This window comes from Oncorhynchus kisutch, linkage group LG13, assembly GCF_002021735.2.
Source record: "Oncorhynchus kisutch isolate 150728-3 linkage group LG13, Okis_V2, whole genome shotgun sequence".
NCBI lineage: Eukaryota > Metazoa > Chordata > Actinopteri > Salmoniformes > Salmonidae > Oncorhynchus > Oncorhynchus kisutch.
The window spans coordinates 33,377,178-33,394,687 of NC_034186.2; the positions used below are offsets into that span (position 1 = coordinate 33,377,178).

The 17,510-nt window shown below is 43.5% G+C and overlaps 1 protein-coding gene across 1 annotated transcript; it reads right to left on the reverse strand.

Moving 5' to 3' along the window:
• Positions 1 to 543: 543 nt before the first annotated feature.
• mknk2b (MAPK interacting serine/threonine kinase 2b) lies at positions 544 to 17,238 on the reverse strand. Its single transcript, XM_020499034.2, has 14 exons — positions 17,103 to 17,238; positions 16,323 to 16,527; positions 15,798 to 15,885; positions 15,529 to 15,630; positions 15,324 to 15,421; positions 12,917 to 12,996; positions 12,610 to 12,683; positions 12,313 to 12,417; positions 11,873 to 11,928; positions 11,545 to 11,640; positions 5,129 to 5,323; positions 4,763 to 4,927; positions 4,610 to 4,650; positions 544 to 4,467 (listed from the first exon to the last, which is right to left on the reverse strand). Exons 2-14 carry the CDS (start codon positions 16,371 to 16,373, stop codon positions 4,194 to 4,196), a joined length of 1,425 nt encoding a protein of 474 aa, XP_020354623.1. The 5' UTR covers positions 16,374 to 16,527; positions 17,103 to 17,238; the 3' UTR covers positions 544 to 4,193.
• Positions 17,239 to 17,510: the final 272 nt, after the last annotated feature.

A 17,510-nucleotide genomic window follows, 5' to 3' on the forward strand; every position in this document is an offset into this window, starting at 1 on the left:
CTGGCCTGCATAGAGACGATTTCAATCCCATCTAACACCTTTGGGATGAATTTAAACGCGGACTGCTCGACCTCAGTAATGCTCTTATGGCTGAATGGAATTAAGTCCCCGCATCTAGTGGAAAACCTTCAAAGAAGACTAGAGGCCATTATAGCAAAGGGGCGGGACCGACTCCTTATTAATGCCCATAATTTCAGAATGAGATGTTCGACGAGGTGTCCACATACACAACCAAACTAATGTGTGGGGTACAGAGACAAGGTAGTTATTGAAAAATCATGTTAAACACTATTATTGCACACTCTTGAACTTATTTAAGCTTGCCATAACAAAGGAGTTGAACACTTGACTCAAGACTAACTTTTCATTTTAAATTAAAATCATAATTCCACTTGGACATTATGGGATATTGTGTTTAGGCCAGTGAATTCACTCTCCTATTTAATACATTTTAAAATTCAGGAAGTAAACATTTTGAAAAACTCAAGGGGTGTGCATTTTCTGAAGGCATTAAAGTATTCAACAGAATAAATAAAAGCAAAATAAGTGGTTCAAAGCATTTTTATTGTATCTTTAGAAAAACACAAAATTCTCCAGTCAAATGTTGCTTTACGTGAACTGCAAAATCAGTCACATGGTACAGTAAAGTGCTTATTTAAAAATCAATGTTTGTCTGATGTAATATGTACTTTCAAACATTTTTCCATCCATATTTTTGGGCTGGGAGAGGTTAAAAACAAGTATCAACAACACTCAAGAGAAGCCTCAAGGCTTGAGGATATCATAACCACATGGTAGAAAAGCAAATCTACATGTTACCTCCCTCAAACTCAACTATTTATAAAAATGTTTATTTAATTTCAACGTTAAAATGCATTGCCGGTGGGCTACATTCAAATTGTGGGGAAGTGGATTATGACTGTCCAGATGACTTTATAAAAAGGTATTACAAAAAGCTAAAAAGAAGACGCTAGGGATAGCTTGTATTCATTCTCTCCAAATAAAAAGGCAGTCCTAAACTACTGCATTGGGTAAAAGTAGAAATGATTATGACGAAGGTAACTCATACCTTAGATAGAATTAAGAGTACTACCAAAGTCTTTCTGCATTTCTGAGAATCCCAACCCTAACAAAACGTAGAGAAACATATTTGATATTGTTTTAAAGTAGAAACTGATTTGAATATGTATTTTCAAAACCCTAAAGACCCCCTTACTTAGCTTAATGCTTTTGTTCATATTCTTGATAGCATGGTAGTTTCACAAACAAAGAAAACAGCTGCATATTACAAATTCAAGTAAGTCTTACTATAAGACATAAAACCCCACAAAGATGCATTGGTAGAAGGTTTCTTTAAAAGATTACAATCAGTGTCCTATTATCAGCATAGTGGGCCATATGACGTCATTATCCCCCCCCCCCCCCCCCAAGAGTACCACACTGCGGTGCTGGCAACACCACATGGACATTCATAAGTTTAGTAGTTTTACTCCTTGAGAATGCATGCTCGTGTCATAAACCTGTGAGAAACCTCAGGTAAAAAAACAAAACACTTGTTTTCATGACTTTTACCCTCTTTGGCAAATGGCTACAGTGTCTTGAGACCATCACCATAAAATAATTGTTCAAATTTCAGAAAGAGCCTAACTTGTTTCCAAACAGATAGTTACCAACACTTTTCACATACAAAACAGTATAAGCCTTCATTATTTTGCTCCAGATACAAATAAATGTTTAATAAAAAAATAAAAATCCCCCATCAACACTTAATAAATCCAGTATTCCACCTGAACACCACATGCAGGTTGACATAAAAAAAAAACTAAAATATCAGTGGCACATTTAAACATTGACATAGAGTTAAACAAAGTAAACTTTTTGAAAAGAACTGATTAATTACAGCTACATGGCCTCAGAATAGTTATTTTCTTCGGAATGCTTTTCCATTTTGTATAATCCCCCCCCCCCCCCCCCAATAGTCTCCTTCACCATGTTTTATGCAAAGTTATGATGCAGTTTAGAATCATTCTGAGAGGGTGTGTCACATTATAAAAGGACAGTATCAGGTTACCCTCTTAACGGAAAAGCCTGATTGTTCTGAGCTCAGGTTTCAAATCCAAATACAATAGCTAAGTCACAGCAGCCAAAATGTGCTTTTCTACCCCTGCTATGCTTGACAGGTTATGACAGCCATGGCATAAAATTACTTCACACTAACCAGCAGTCAAATTACTGAAGATGTATTAGATGTCATCAGACCATTTAGATGTTCACAACTTAGTATGGGGAACCAAATTTGCCATTTTTAAGCGAGGGTAGCGTCAGGCAAACCCCGTTGAAATGTCAGCGGGGTATACAACTAAGCTGGATCAAGGAGTTAGCCAGCTAACGTGCCTAAATGTTCAAAAATTACTTTTCTTTTTGAAAGAGAAGCTTGAAATGGGAAGTCTCATTAGCTAGGTTTCCATCCAACTGGCAACAGAGTTATATAAATATTCTGAAACTTTGCATAAAAACAAATACACGCATTTTCCCCAGAGATGGGTTTCCATCAAGTTGACCTGTTGAGGATAAAAATGCTGTACGTGATGACGTAGTGCACATAAAAATAACGTTTGCGGTTAAATTCCCATGTACCAAATTCAAGTTTCCATCGCATTTGCAACTGATGGTTTTGTCAAAATAAAAATGGTGTTATTGCAAATATGCCCACTGGTCTTGATACATGTGCTCTAGTCAACAGCTTGCATATAGAGTGCTGGTAGGATAGCCTACATAAGATTATGGACGAAATAGCAAGATGTGTCAAAAAGCAGCCAAGCACCATCATCATGTTTCCAGAATAAGACCCTCAATATTATTGGAAAGGAGCAATCAAATCACTGCATGATCTTTCTCCACCTTGTGAAGTTAATCATAACTTGTCATCTGTAGCCTAATAAACTGCATTCTGTGATGAGTCGTAGTGGGCCGACCACAACATATCGCATGACTCCAAGTTTACTACAATATATCAATATTTGCGTCGCCATCTCCTCACATAAATTGTACTGACAAATCTCACCTTGTCTATCATATTTTGTTTAAGCATTTGTTGTTCACCGTTTCCATCAGGCCTGCTGTGACAGACAAGCCATTACATTTTTTTTTTAAATGCATATAAAGTTAGGATGGAAACATGGTTAGTGACTAAACCCCCAAAAACATTACGTTTAGCTTTCTTAAATGAACAAGAAATCAAGTTCTGATTTTTAATCAAAGTTAGCTGGCTAATTTATTTGTCCTGCCTTGTAATATACCTGTCTGGTATCAAATTAGTTACATGCACCAACAACTTTGGGTTGGTGCATAAAGTCTCTTGCAGAGGCAGGCGAAACAAATGGAATTCAACCCATATTGCATTGTAGAAATTCAGGAGGAATGAATGTTGAATGATGCATGGCCAGTGCTAGTTTGGCATAGTTCATTTCATCTATGAAACTGAATTGGTAGACATTGCAGCGTAATAAGGGCTGGTTATAGATACACATTCTCTGGTACTAGAGGCTCAAGTGCACAGCCACAATGTTTTGTACTGTGGGCTTAAAACCTTCTAGAGAGGCTCAGTTGAAGAGGAATTTATCCATTAAGATAAAGTAAAATAATCTGAAAGCTTTGAAAGTCCCAGCCAAACAATGGACTACACCAGGACCTAACAGCATCCGCTTCCAGCATTCTGAACTCTACACTGAATCCCTCCACATCATCTTGGCTATTGCATAAGCATGTATGCATCTGCTGATGGGGCATTCATGCATACACATACAGGCAAAGAGAACATTCCAGGTAAACTTAAGTCACAGTTGATCTAGTTATAACGTGAAAGCAGCACAACAGGTAGTCCTTTGGTGTCTGAGCTTGGTTCAAACGTTCTGCCTTAGACTTAACGAAATAAAAACAGAGTTTGAAGAGCCCTCCCATCCACCTCCCAGTAGGCTGGATGTGCATGCGTATGCATGCCCTGGCTGATGTGCTTTATAAGTGCTGCTGTGGGGCAGAAGGCAGTTAGGAAACAGAGAGCAGGCATGGTAGCGGTCTCCTGTTAAAGATGGGGACATGCCTGCAGTCAGTGTGGCTGAAGAGCTGCGGTCAGGTAGAGGCCAGGCTGAGCAGTCGTCTAGAGATCTGAGTTGGGGGTGGGCAAAGGTGGTTGTTTAGGCACATGATGACGTGATGACGAGGGGGGTGAGGAGCTGACTGAGCTCAGAGGCAGAGACGGGCCCAGTCTTCAAGAGGCTGCCCCTCTGCCTGCGCTTGGCCAGCTTTGAGTTGGATGGAGGGGAGAGGCGCATGGAGGCGGAGCTGGCTGTGATGACCATGGGAGCCTCATCAAGCTGCTGCTGCTCCTCCATCACAGCCTGCTCAGCCAATTGCCGGTTCATGGCCACCGCCTTGCCAGCAAAGAACGTCAGGTCCTTGGCACTGTTTCTGATAGGATGACATCAAATATACAATAACAATGCAGAAGGTGACACTGCATTTTCAATAGTTGTACTTTCCTATAATGAGTTGATCAGGATACACTACACATACCCCCTATCCCTCAGGAACTCTGAAAATATGAACTCACCTTTGATGTAGGATAGATGTTGGCAGAGTGTCAGAGAAGCCCTAAAAATAAAAAATAAAGCAGAGGGACCCATTTTAGACAAAAACAACGCCCACCCATTCTACCCACTGAAATGTGTGTCAAGGAGTGGGAGGGAGAGCGCTCGAGACTTACCCCCTGCACCCATGGGTGCTGCAGGACCTGGCCGGCACTCAGGCGGTTCTTGGCGTCCCGAACAAGCAGTTTGGAGATCAGGTCTTTGGCACTTGAGGAGATGTGAGCCCAGTCTTTCTCAGGAAACTCATACTTCCCTTCCTGGATACTCTCGAACAACGTGTTCTGGAGAAGAAATAAGAACTTTCTTGACCATCACATAGTAAGGAACGTACAGCTTGAATTTCACAAGATGTACACATGCATCTAGGACTACTATACGTCCTACTAAACAAACAGAATACAGTTTCAGGAGTACACATGATAAAGGGAGAGAAAGCTAGAGCGAGAATCTGATGCAGCCGGAAGTAGTCTTTCCTTCCTTACCTGGCATGTGTGGCACGGTTCTCCCATATCCCAGCCACAGTCACTGCCGCAGCGGCCCACAAAGGGCGGGTAGCCGCTCAGCAGGATGTAAAGGATGACCCCCAGGCTCCACAGGTCACAGCGCTTGTCATAGTTGGTGGCCTCCTCACTGAAGGCCTCCACCACCTCAGGGGCCATGTACTCTGCTGAGCCACACTGCAGGAAACAGACAGATTGCAGGGTTAGTTAGCACTGGGCTGGGAACAGTCAACAACTCCCACCTGAGGCTACTGCTGCAGCTATATAAAAACAGCTGAATGTAATATGTGAGTACAACAGTGAAAATTAAAATCAAGTCTATGCTGTCCAATGTCCGCGAACAAAACATTTCTGCCTGCTCTGCCTCATGTGCCTCTGCACAGAAGAATAAGCCTGTATGAGAGTCACATAGTAGACAGCAGCTCTGGGCTAAACTAAAGCAGTACAGATGGGCTCATGGGGGTGGGGGAGGATTATCCACACTGATGGATTTCTTTAAGTCCCCCTGCGCCAAAACATCTCTACAGAAAATGTAACGAGGCATGAAGAACATTATGTGCAGTGGGCTGGGAGGTGAGGGCAGGGATGAGTGGGGCCTGATCTTAGCACTCGGCTCAAAGCCCACGGTGGACCGACTGGTCAGGCTACAGGCTCAGAGTGACTGTGGGATGTGAAACTAGGCCAAACACTGAGCTAGGAAAAGAGGATTGTCGGTGGGTCAGTCTAAGAAACCCTAGCACAGTTGCATAACTCCATCAAACAAACACCCAATGGTGTTTTAATACTTTGAGCAGGGATGAAGGAATGCGTGGGTCGCTAGTTCAGCAGGACAGGAGAACAAAGCCACTCCTTAGGAGTTGGCTGCCCTCAGTGCCCTGCTCAGATTTAATGAGCTTCTCTTCTGTTTACTTTCAGAGAAACTAAAACAACCTCGTGGCAAATAATACATCCGACTTCCATGTGAAGCGAGCAGTGTGTTAAGAAGCAGTGCGGCTTGGCGGGTCATGTTTCGGAGGATGCATGTCTCGACCTTCCCCTCTCCAGAGGCTGTTGAAGCGATGAGACAATTGGAGATCACAAAAATGCGGTAAAGATAATAATCAACATACATGATGATTCCTCAATCTGTGGGGTTAGATTGACCTGACCAGACCATAAACTAAACCCAGAGCTCAGGTCAGGAGAGGTATCAAGGACACCCTTTCAACACTCCTGATTGGCTAGCTAGCTTTATCATGAATGGTGCTCTGGTTGAAGGAGATACCAAGAACCTCTGGTAAACCAAACATTCATAAAACCCTAACAATGTGAGCCTGCTGCAACACAATGGCTCTGAACAGCTGTTTCCGTTTGGGGGGGGGGGTTTAAAGCTGACCCTGGGGTGTACATTTACTCAAAAATAGCATTTTTCTATCCGAGGAGAGGCTGGAGTAGTCTGTTGGCCAGCGAGCCCCAACCCCTGCACAGCTGGTTGCCTTCCTTAACAACACTACCAGATTCAGGTCAAATCCAACCCTCATGGAAAAACCAGGAGAAACTGCCACACTGCCAGCTGAAACACAACAGCATCATGGAAAAGATACATTTCTGTCCACCAAGGTGCTTTAGAGGAGTAATGGGATTATGATCAAAGAGTACTCATGTTTCAGAGCTCCCTTCAAAAACATGGCTAAGCCCAGCAGCCAGAGATAGGATGGCTAGACTATGACTGCTCAAGGCACTGATAAGGGTGTGGGGGCAGCTGAAGGGGGTAAAAATGAGAGCTCAGCTCAACTGATACCTGTACAACAGCAGATTTGAATTTCTAGAGTAGCTAAACATAACCACGCTGGTGCAATACTGCTGAAGACTTGCATCAGTCAATACTGCTGAAGACTTGCATCAGTCTCAAACCATCCTGCTGTGACACAGATAGTGGTTAATCAGCCGGACGTCTGTAGATTTGTTGGTGAACTCAACCTGGGGCTTTCCTAACCATGTGACCAGTCAGCCCATGGTCATGTGACAACACAGCTGTTTGAGGACAGCTTACAGAAAGAGGAGTTGGTCTTTCATCAGCTGCACCAGAGTGCCTGACAAACCTCTGACAACTTCTGTGAATTCCCCTTAAGGTGCAGCACAGGCCTGTGTGTTCATACGGCTACACAGCCCCATGCCGATCTGTTTTCACCACTAAGTTCTCAGGAAACCACAAACATGATTCTCAGAAAAGAGACCAGCTATACCCTAAAATTCACCCCCGAAAGTCTTCAGGTAGCAAACCTGAAGACTTTCAACCTCTACAAATACAGTAAACAAATTGTCTTAGTGTGCCTTTTATCAAATTCAAATGTACTCAGGCACATGAAAGTATTTACAGATTTCTGAAACACATACATATGAAAATAACATGGCCTAAGTGCAGACATGCAGGTAAGGAGGGGGGGGGGGGGGGGGGGGGGTGAGGGTGGAGGAAGAGAAATGAAAATTAGATAAGATTGCCCCGGTGATGAGGCAAAAGAAAAACAAGGGCAAGCGTATGAGCAGCTCTGGGCACCCCCCCCCCCCACACTCCCCCTGGCTCAGCCAATCAAAGCACAGTTGCTAGGTACAAGGGCAAGACTCAATTTCTATAGAACAAGCTTCAGACATGGGGCTTTTGTTTCATGAATACAAAGAGAAATGCAGGCTTGCACAAATGTGGTGAGAGAAAGTGGGTGGCAACTACAGTGAGAAGAAACCAGAGGGTGGGTGGCGATGTTATTTCTGTTTCTGCATGTTACAGCTCAATACCAGAGAAATGCAGCAGAGGCTCAGTGAAGGGAGACATTATTTTGTTCCAATTACCGTTCCAAGGAAAATAAGGTTCATTCAGCCACTTCCACATACCATAGTTTAGCCTCGCTGTCTGTGCAAATGTGCAATCTGTTCCCTGTAGCCTTAATCCTACAAGGATATTACATCTAGTTCTTTCCACAGGAATGACAAAATATCTTAATTCAAAAAAAGTCTGACCTGACCCAGGGAAATCGCTTAGATAAAGACCAGGCTCTTGTTGAAACCAGAGGGGGATGCAGGCAAGGTGAGGGAGAGAGCAGAGAGCCAACATCATAGAGGGGGAGACCACTCAGCACTCACACCACCTATTCAGTCTCCAACGTGGGCCAAATGTGCGAGTGTGACACACCCCACCACAGACTAAACCCGTGAGACCCCTGGCCCCACAACTATTCTACCAAGAGGCCAGGGCAGAGTTGGCCCACCAGCTAAAGCTAGGTCAGGTTCCAATGAAAAATCCACCACCCCTACATTTCTCCACATTCCCCCTCTTGCTAGCCTGGACGGGCTATCAGCTTCACCTGCTAACACCCATCTCCCTTCCTCTGACAGCTATGGGAGGGGCAAATAATGAGATCGGTTCCCTTTACATTTGAATCATTCCAAAAGCTGCCATTCCGGGTTCAAAAATAGTTATTTGACAAAACGTGGGGTTAAACCATCATAACCCCATGTGCCTCACCATTTCCACTGATAAGTAGAAGGATGTGGACATTAGACTTTTGGGAATTCGAATGGAGCAATCCAGATATCCAATCCAGATATCTAAGCCTAGGAGCTGCCAGATAGGAGAGCGCACTCGGGGGGGGGCACCTGAGAGTCAATCCCCAGGTGACACCACTGGGGAGCGGCACCGTAAAAACACCCTGGATATTATCTACCTGCCTCAGGGAAACAGCCAGCGGCAGGGCATGTGACCGATTAACCTCACTGGGGATTTGTGCTACGTCCTATAAATCACATCTGCCTTCTAGGGACGCGCACTGGTCCCCGATCCAAATGTGTAAGATATGACTGCATCGGTCCGAACCCCAAATGTAACATGCACCAGTCCAACAAAAAAACAAACACTACAAATTGCTTTTTAATTACCTTTTTTCTACATTCCGAAAATACCTAATATTTAGTGACAACTGACATGTCCTCTCCTTCAGTGTTGAACTAAGCATGTAACTGCGATGAGCTACAAGTCACTTTTCATGCCGAACAACCCTCGGGAATATCAATAGTCTAGTCACAGTGCCCAGCTTTGCACGCTGACCACTGGGAGTTAACCGCCGGAAACAACTGCCAGATACCCCTCATCTGGCTATACCTGCTGAAGGGGGCTTACTATAGATTGTTCAGGTTCCACCATCAGCAATAGTTTTGCTTTAAGCAATGAGTGTATATGGTAATTTGTAGATATGAAATGATCAAATTCTCATTGTATAACAAGGAACCACTTTTGCGAGGTGCACTGCATGGCCAACGCTGGTGGAGAAAGGAAGAGCGGCAAACTTTGAACCAATCAAAACCATTCCATTTTGAGATGGGGTGAAATTCAAAGATGAGCTACACACCATTCAAAAGTTTGGGATCACTTAGAAATGTCCTTGTTTTCCATGAAAACACACATGAAATTAGTTGTGAAATGAATAGAAAACAGTCAAGATTGGGTTCTAAATAATTTAATTTAAATAATTGTCCTTCAAACTTTGTTTCTGTCAACAAAAAAATAAGAAAAATTCGTCCATTTGCAGCAATTGCAGCCCTTTGGCATTCTAGTTGTCAATTTGTTGAGCTAATCTGAAGAGATTTCACCCCATGCTTCCTGAAACACCTCCCACAAGTTGGATTGGCACTACTTATGTACCTTACCGTCAAGCTGCTCCCACAACAGCTCAATAGGGTTGAGACCCGGTGACTGTGCTGGCCACTTCATTATAGACAGAACACCAGCTGACTGCTTCTTCCCTAAATAGTTATTGCATAGTTTGGAGCTATGCTTTGGGTCATTGTCCTGTTGTAGGAAGAAATTGGCTCCAATTAAGTGCCGTCCACAGGGTACGGCATGGCGTTGCAAAATGGAGTGATACTTCCTTCAAGATCCCTTTTACACTGTACAAATCTCCCACTTTACCACCAAAGCACCCCCAGACCATTACATTGCCTCCACCATGCTTGACATGTGGTGTCAAGCACTCCTCCAGCATCTTTTCTGCATCTCACAAATGTTCCTCTTTATGATCTGAACACCTCAAACTTACATTTGTCTGTCCATAACACTTATTTCAATCTTTCTTTGTCCAGTGTGTTCTTTTGCCCATCAATCTTTTCTTTTTATTGGCCAGTGAGATATGGCTTTTTTCCCCTTTGCAACTATGCCTAGAAGGCCAGCATCCCAAAATCACCTCTTCACTGTTGACGTTGAGGTGTTTTGCAGGTACTATTTAATGAAGCTGCCAGTTGAGGACTTGTAAGGTGTCTGTTTCTCAAACTAGACACTAATGTACTTGCCCTCTTGCTCAGTTGTGCACCGGGCCTTCCACTCTTCTTTCTATTCTGGTTAGAGCCAGTTTGCGCTGTTCTGTGAAGGGAGTAGTGCACAGCGTTGTACTAGATCTTCAGTTTCTTGGCAATTTCTGACATGGAATAGTCTTCATTTCTCAGAACAAGAGACTATTGAGTTTCAGAAGAAAGGTCTTTGTTTCTGGCCATTTTGAGCCTGTACTCAAACCCACAAATGCTGATTCTCCAGATACTCAACTAGTCTAAAGCATGACAGTTTTATTTCTTTAAAACAGGACAGTTTTCAGCTGTGCAAACATAATTCTAATGATCAATTAGCCTTTAAAAAACGATAAACTCTGATTAGCTAACAACGTGCCATTGGAACACAGGCGTGACGGTTGCTGATAATGGGCCTCCTATATATATATATATATATACACACATAGGCGTACATTTAAAATAAAAAAATACATCTGCCGTTTCAAACTACAAAAAAACTTTTGAACGGTAGTGTATATTCATTGGCTATGTCATAGCTAAATATCAATACATTACTAGCGCAAACACGACAAGTTAGTGATTATAATTTCAGAACCAAGGTGAGGGGGACAAAAGCATAGGCTACATTGCGGCAACCCCCCCCCCCCCCCAAAAAAAAAATTGATAGTGATAGTGTGGTGGTAGATGCCTAGTCTCCCTTATGGCTCAGATGCCTTCAGCATATACACCATAGATATACATAATTTACACCCACACAAGTCAGCACAAACAGATCCAGCTCATGAGCTCCATCAACAGCAGAATTTAGCACAGAAAATGAATACGTTTATGCAACAAATGTCAGTAAATCGCATCCAATCGTTCTCTAGTCAAACCAAAATGCACCGAATCGTTTCAAACTAAAATGTACCGCTTTGGAGCCCTTGTATTTAGATACGTATCGAATCGTCTTGAAAGGGAACGATGCAGATCCCTACTGCCTCCCATAAAATGTCTGTTTCCCTCCCATACCATTTCAAGACTATTTACACATGCAGTCAAAATGAATCAAGGTGAACTGGACTGGTACAACAGTGTAGTAGACTGACCGGAGTAAGGAGCTCTGGGGTGGAGATGGGTGAGCTGTCGCTGTTCAGCTTGATCCCACTGCCCAGGTCAAAGTCACAGATCTTCACAGGAGAGATCTACAGAGGAAGGGAGAAAGACACGTTTTAGATGTTACAAAATCATCCTTTCTTCTGATGCCGCTCAAGAGATTAGTGACCAAAGTTCAGGGTGTTGGTTGTTGTTTATGCCTTTCATTGGGTATGATAGCACTTTAGGAAGGCGACTTACTGGCAATCATACTTAACTTCCGATTAGCGTGCCCTTGTGCCAGTGACTAAAGATATCAGACACCCAGCAATGGAAACGTACCTTGTCCACATGCTCACACAAGATGTTTTCCGGCTTCAGATCTCTATGTGCCATTCCTTTAAAAAGAAAATAAAAAAAAGGTAATTCTAAGGTATGGTGAATTAAACAGAACAGGTGGGTTGTACGTTGGCATGTGTCAAATGACCAGTATGGGCCACTGCTAGGGATCACAGGGGGCCTATGGCTGACCTTTCACCCAACAGCCCAGGTGTGGAAGCGACACGCGAGACCTTAAGACCATTTATTATACCCAGGAGTACAGTGGGCCGAGCCTTCCAACCATCTGCTGAAACCAGATCAGATAGTTGCAGTGCAAAGCCCTCGTGAGACACGCCAGCCCATCTCCAGGTCCTTCCCAGTACCAATGTGAAACTCAAACCTCCCCGTGGCCTGGCAGGCAAGCCCTGGGCTGTGGCTCGACCCTGCTGGAGGACGCTTACCTTTGTTATGCAGGAAATCCAGAGCGCTGGCGATGTCCTGCACCACAACGCAGGCTTCCTGCTCGCTAAAGTGTTGTCTCCTGTGGATGTGAGCCAGGACCGAACCTGCGGGTCAGTAAGACTTATTACTCTGCTCCATTACATGGTCTGGTTTAAAAAGTGTCTGTATTAAGCTACACCGACCAATTCAATGAGACGCATGCAAGAGGAAATGGTGTATTTTACTAAAGCATTACATTAGCCCCTGAGACTGGTGGTGAGGGTTCAGAGCATTTAAGCCTGGTTGGAAGCACTCACCTCCTCTTAGCATTTCAAACACCAAGTAAAACTTGTCTTCCTCCTCGAAGAACTCCACCAGCTCCAGGATGTTTCTGCAGTGAAGGAAACAGGACACGGTCATTATGTAGTCAAGCGATTATAACAATTACTAAAAAAATATATCAGTCTGGAAATATTTATATTGAATAACTGGAAAAACTTGTCTCAGAGCATTACTCATTTAGTGCCAAGAGCATCTGTTGAAGTAAGGTACACTGCTTTCTACAACAACAAAAAAAAGTGTCAGAAGTCAGCCATGTGTTTGGCATATAGGCAGTAATCTTACCTGTGACCCTGGCACTGGTACAGCATCTCCACCTCCCTGAAGACGCGACTGCGGCTGTGACCTGGTCTCTTCTCAATGATCTGGAGTGGAGGAGTCTGGGTTAGGCTTCCAACCACCATGTATGTATCATACTGTGCCCTTAGCACCACTTCAGGCACAGCTTGGATGAAGGGTTAACCTAATTCCAAGGTTGCCTAGTGCCTACCCACCCAGACAGCCAATAGGTTAAGAATCACAGCACCACACCTCTAAATATAGTATAAGTGTGTAACCTATATTGCAAAAAGGGGCAAAGGGTTCATCCCAGCCATCACAGGCAACCAGTTCCCAGTTGCATCAACAGAGTAGAGACTAAATTTAGCTGCAGTACTGTTGTGGGCTGCTGCCTGGCAGTCCAGCTTGTTGCAAAGCCAAAAGAGACTGCTGACACTAAAAGCAAATGCCTAAATGTTCCAGCTGCCCCCTCTTCTCATTGTCTGAGGGTGTACGTGACTCTTCCTGTTAGCTGGATTAGAGCTGCCATTGAAACCCACCGGGCCAGAGCACAATGTTTCTAGGATTAGAGGCCTGTATTGACCCAAAGCTTTCTCCTGAACACAACTTCCAAAGAGTAGGCGCCAAGTAGCAGACACTAGTATTAATTGATAGTGGGAGAATTGATAGATGGCTAAATGAATAGCCAATGCATGAGGGTGAGCCTCTTATCTCTATGGAGGGTTGTGGGGTTTTTAACTGTCAGACAGTCACCCAGCAGGGGCTATACATCCCTGCAGGATGGCCTCATTGAGTCATACTGCAGGTCTGTAAATAAACCCAGGCATGTGAAGAGCCAGGCAGCCCAGGAGCACTCAGTATGCTGAGTCCAAGGATGAAGCTAGCCAGGCAGGAAAGAAAGCACGCAGATAGGAAAACAAACTGAAGGGGCCGGTCTTCTGTAGCTCTGGCTTTTGTTCTAGTGTTGCAACACTAGAGTCCCCGCCCCCCCGCCCAGACGTCGGGAGGGGGAGGGGTAGTTGACGAGGACATCTGGTGTGGGCAGTCTGAGACCCCGCCAAGCCCCAACTGACCTTCAGACATGGGTTCTCCCACACTCTACCCCATAGAACCCCTCTTAAGTGAACAACTATTACTAGAAAGATTTGAGGGGAACAAAGATCATTAAATGTACTGGATGCAAAAGTAATGTTTCTCTTACAGCATCCAAAGAATCCATACAAAATGTGGAACAAACTAAATCTTACAACACTTCTGCAAAAATGGAAAACATATCAAATGGAATTTCACAACATTTACCTCAAGGCAAAAGGAGGGAGAATGAGTCACAGGAATCCAACAACAGTTTTTCAAACCACACCCCATTTTGTAGGGGGGGGGGGGGACAGTGCTGCTAGAGGAACAAAAAAAATGAAGTGACCGCGCCAGGTCATAACCCTTACCGGGTTTGGCAAAGACAGAGAGGACTGCCTCGCTTCTAGTCCTACAAGCATTTTGCTACACCCGCAATAACATCTGCTAAACACATGTATGTGACCAATAAAATGTGATTTTATGTTTTGGCACTGCTGCCAGCACACACACCTCCCGCCACTAAGAGCCTGGCTGACAAATGAGAGCAAAGAGAGGGGGTGGAAGTAGCCTTTGGTTGGCTCTTATTGGATAGCAGAGCCAGAAAAACACAGTAAGGGGGAGTTTCTGTGATAGCAGTAGCTAGGTACCCAGTGCCCATTAAACTACAGCAGCCTCAAAACACTGACAGAGCCTCATACATCTGTTAAACAGAACAAAAGTGATAAAGTCTGTCTTGAAATGTCCCAAACAAGGTTACAAGAGTACAGCCCACAAACATTGAGATGCAAGAGAAGACTGGGTCAAAGAGGGACAGCAGGGAACCTAGTAGTTGGAGTGTTGGGCCAGTAAGTGAAAGGTTGCTAGATCAAATCCCCAAGCTGACAAGATAAAAAGCTGTCGTTCTGCCCCTGAATAAGGCAGTTAGCCTAGGAACAGTGGGTCGTCATTGTAAATAAGAATCTGTTATTCACTCACTTGCCTAGTTAAATAAAAAAACATTAAATGATGGGGCTATATTTCCTGAGCAATACCTTCATGTGCACAATTCACAGCTTGTGGCTAATGATCAATGTAACATTCCTATTTTGAGCGCAAGCCAAGGCCCAAACAGCAAAGTAGTGTGACGATAGCAGTCACAGGCCCATGTCAGGAGTGACGCACACGTCAGACACTACCCTCTGAAGTTGGCAATATCCTGGGAAAGCCTTCAATTACCTTTCCTATAAAAATGGGCACGTTCCCAAATTCTATACAAACCACTTATTACAATAACAGTTAGGCACTCAATGATATTGGGGTTTATTTTCAAATAAACTGTGCAACATGAGAAACATCTTACCTTCACAGCATATTCTTTATTGGTGATGAGGTTGATGCAGGTCTGCACTCTTGCATATGCCCCCTCTCCAAGAACCTCTGCCTGCAGCCTGTAGACATCTAGTAGGACACATTCACAAAAAATTAGAACTGTAAAAAAAAATGGCGTTATTTTGTACTATAAACTACAGAATCTGCCCTTTACATGAGATAAGAAAATGACTCACCCTCAAATCGGCCAGAGAAGCTGTCAGTTGCCCTGCAACGCTTTTTCTTCTTATTTCTCTTCTTGGCATCAGGGATGTCAATAGGTTGGCTGGAGGGAATATCTACACAAATCACAAACATTTGTAAGAATAATATAGAATTACAGCATGCTACTTAACATAGGAAATGGTACTACAGAGTTTGTGTCCCAGGATGCCATTATTGACCTATTGGAGTAAGATGAGAACTTCAGAGTTATGGGTTCAGTACAACAAAGGAATGCACTTACCATGTCTATTCGACGACTCAAAATTGAAGTCGGAATCAAGGAGGGATCCATTTTCTGTGAATTCATCAGTCTCAAAGGGATTTTGGCCCTAGATGAGCAGAACAAACCGGTGAATTTAAACTAAAAGTTAGGCCTTGTTCAAAATGACCCACAATTTATGGTAAAATTAGCAACATGTTTGCTACAGTGGCCATGGTCTCATCCATCACAACATTGAATCAAGCTCCAAGAATTTCACAGCTGATACTGTATCCAGTGTACAATTCTGTGCACTGCCCACTTGTACCCAGGCTTCATATATATACAATAACATCTGAACCAATCTGTGCTGTTGTGCCATTTAAAAACATTGTCCAAGTAGGCCAGCTTAACAGTCTCCCTCTAACTCAATTAGTCATTATCCATATCTGTGTAAAGACAGATGTAGTTAAATATAGCAAGATGGAGTCTGGTCTGGTCTCACACACCCCCCCCCCCCCCCCCCCATCTTGTAACCAATTCAATCTAATAGAAACACTTATTCACCTTGAAAGAGCTATGGAATCCAGTGACTTCGCTGATCATATTTTGCACCATTTTGCTTTGATTATGGAGGATTGATGGCGACTGCAGCGTTTTTGTGGTATCAAATTACACTCTCCCAAAACAAAACGTTTCTTTTAGAGAGAATGCAGCAAATTATCGCTGTGCTGTCTGGTCAAGATGATGCGCTTTCAACCAGACGGGAGCACTGTGGTAAAAAAAAAATATATATATATATATACATAGTATAAACATTACAAAATCGGGAATATTTGACAACAACAACCTAATTAGGCCTATCATGCTAGACACGGGGTTAAACATTGGAAACATATTTCGTTACTTTAACGAGTAGCTAGCTGTACTATTACATTTAAAAATAGTTCATCCAATTTACATAACGCAGCTAGACCCGTTGTCTGTTGTCAAAACACGTTTACTGAACACACACTGCGCTAGTAGAAGCAAATACTGTCCGTGAGGACACTGCACAGCAACATGCATTTGCAGCTAACTAATCAACTAGCTAGCTAGTTAGTTAATCGCATCAATATCCTGAAATGAATTACCAACGGAGTCAACCGACTAAACAAGCTAAGCGTGAAGAAATATGTAAATAAAATGTTAAATCAATGAATCGATTTGGCCAGCCAGAAAGCTAGTTAACTGTTAGTTACTTATGCTGACGCGCTGTCAACCATCGACAAAGCATTACTTTCGATAAACTCCGAGTAGAAAGGACGTCAAGCCAAATTAACTATCGACAAACTACTTTTAATTTACCCCGTTTTCGCTTTTCACAGCTCCAGTGTTAAAGCCGTTATTTGACCCACTGCTTTCATCAAAGCTGCAGAGATGGTCGAGGGGAAGCCAGATCGTGAGTGTGTGGAAGATGGAACGACGTGCATCCCGACAAGGCTTTTTAATCTCACGACTGTTTCCGCCCACTTCTCGGTTCATCCAGCCCCTTCGGCTACTCGCACCCAAAACACAACAACAGACGGTTGGTTCATCACATGGGCTGGGATGAGGAATTACGTGTGTTCTCGTTGACTGGCGCAGCGGTCTAAAGCACTGCATCTCAGTGCAAAACGCGTAACGACAGTCCCTGGTTCGAATCCAGGCAGTTATTGAGAGTCCTATAGATTTCCATAGTTAAATAAAACATATTTCTGTTTCTATTTCAGCCAA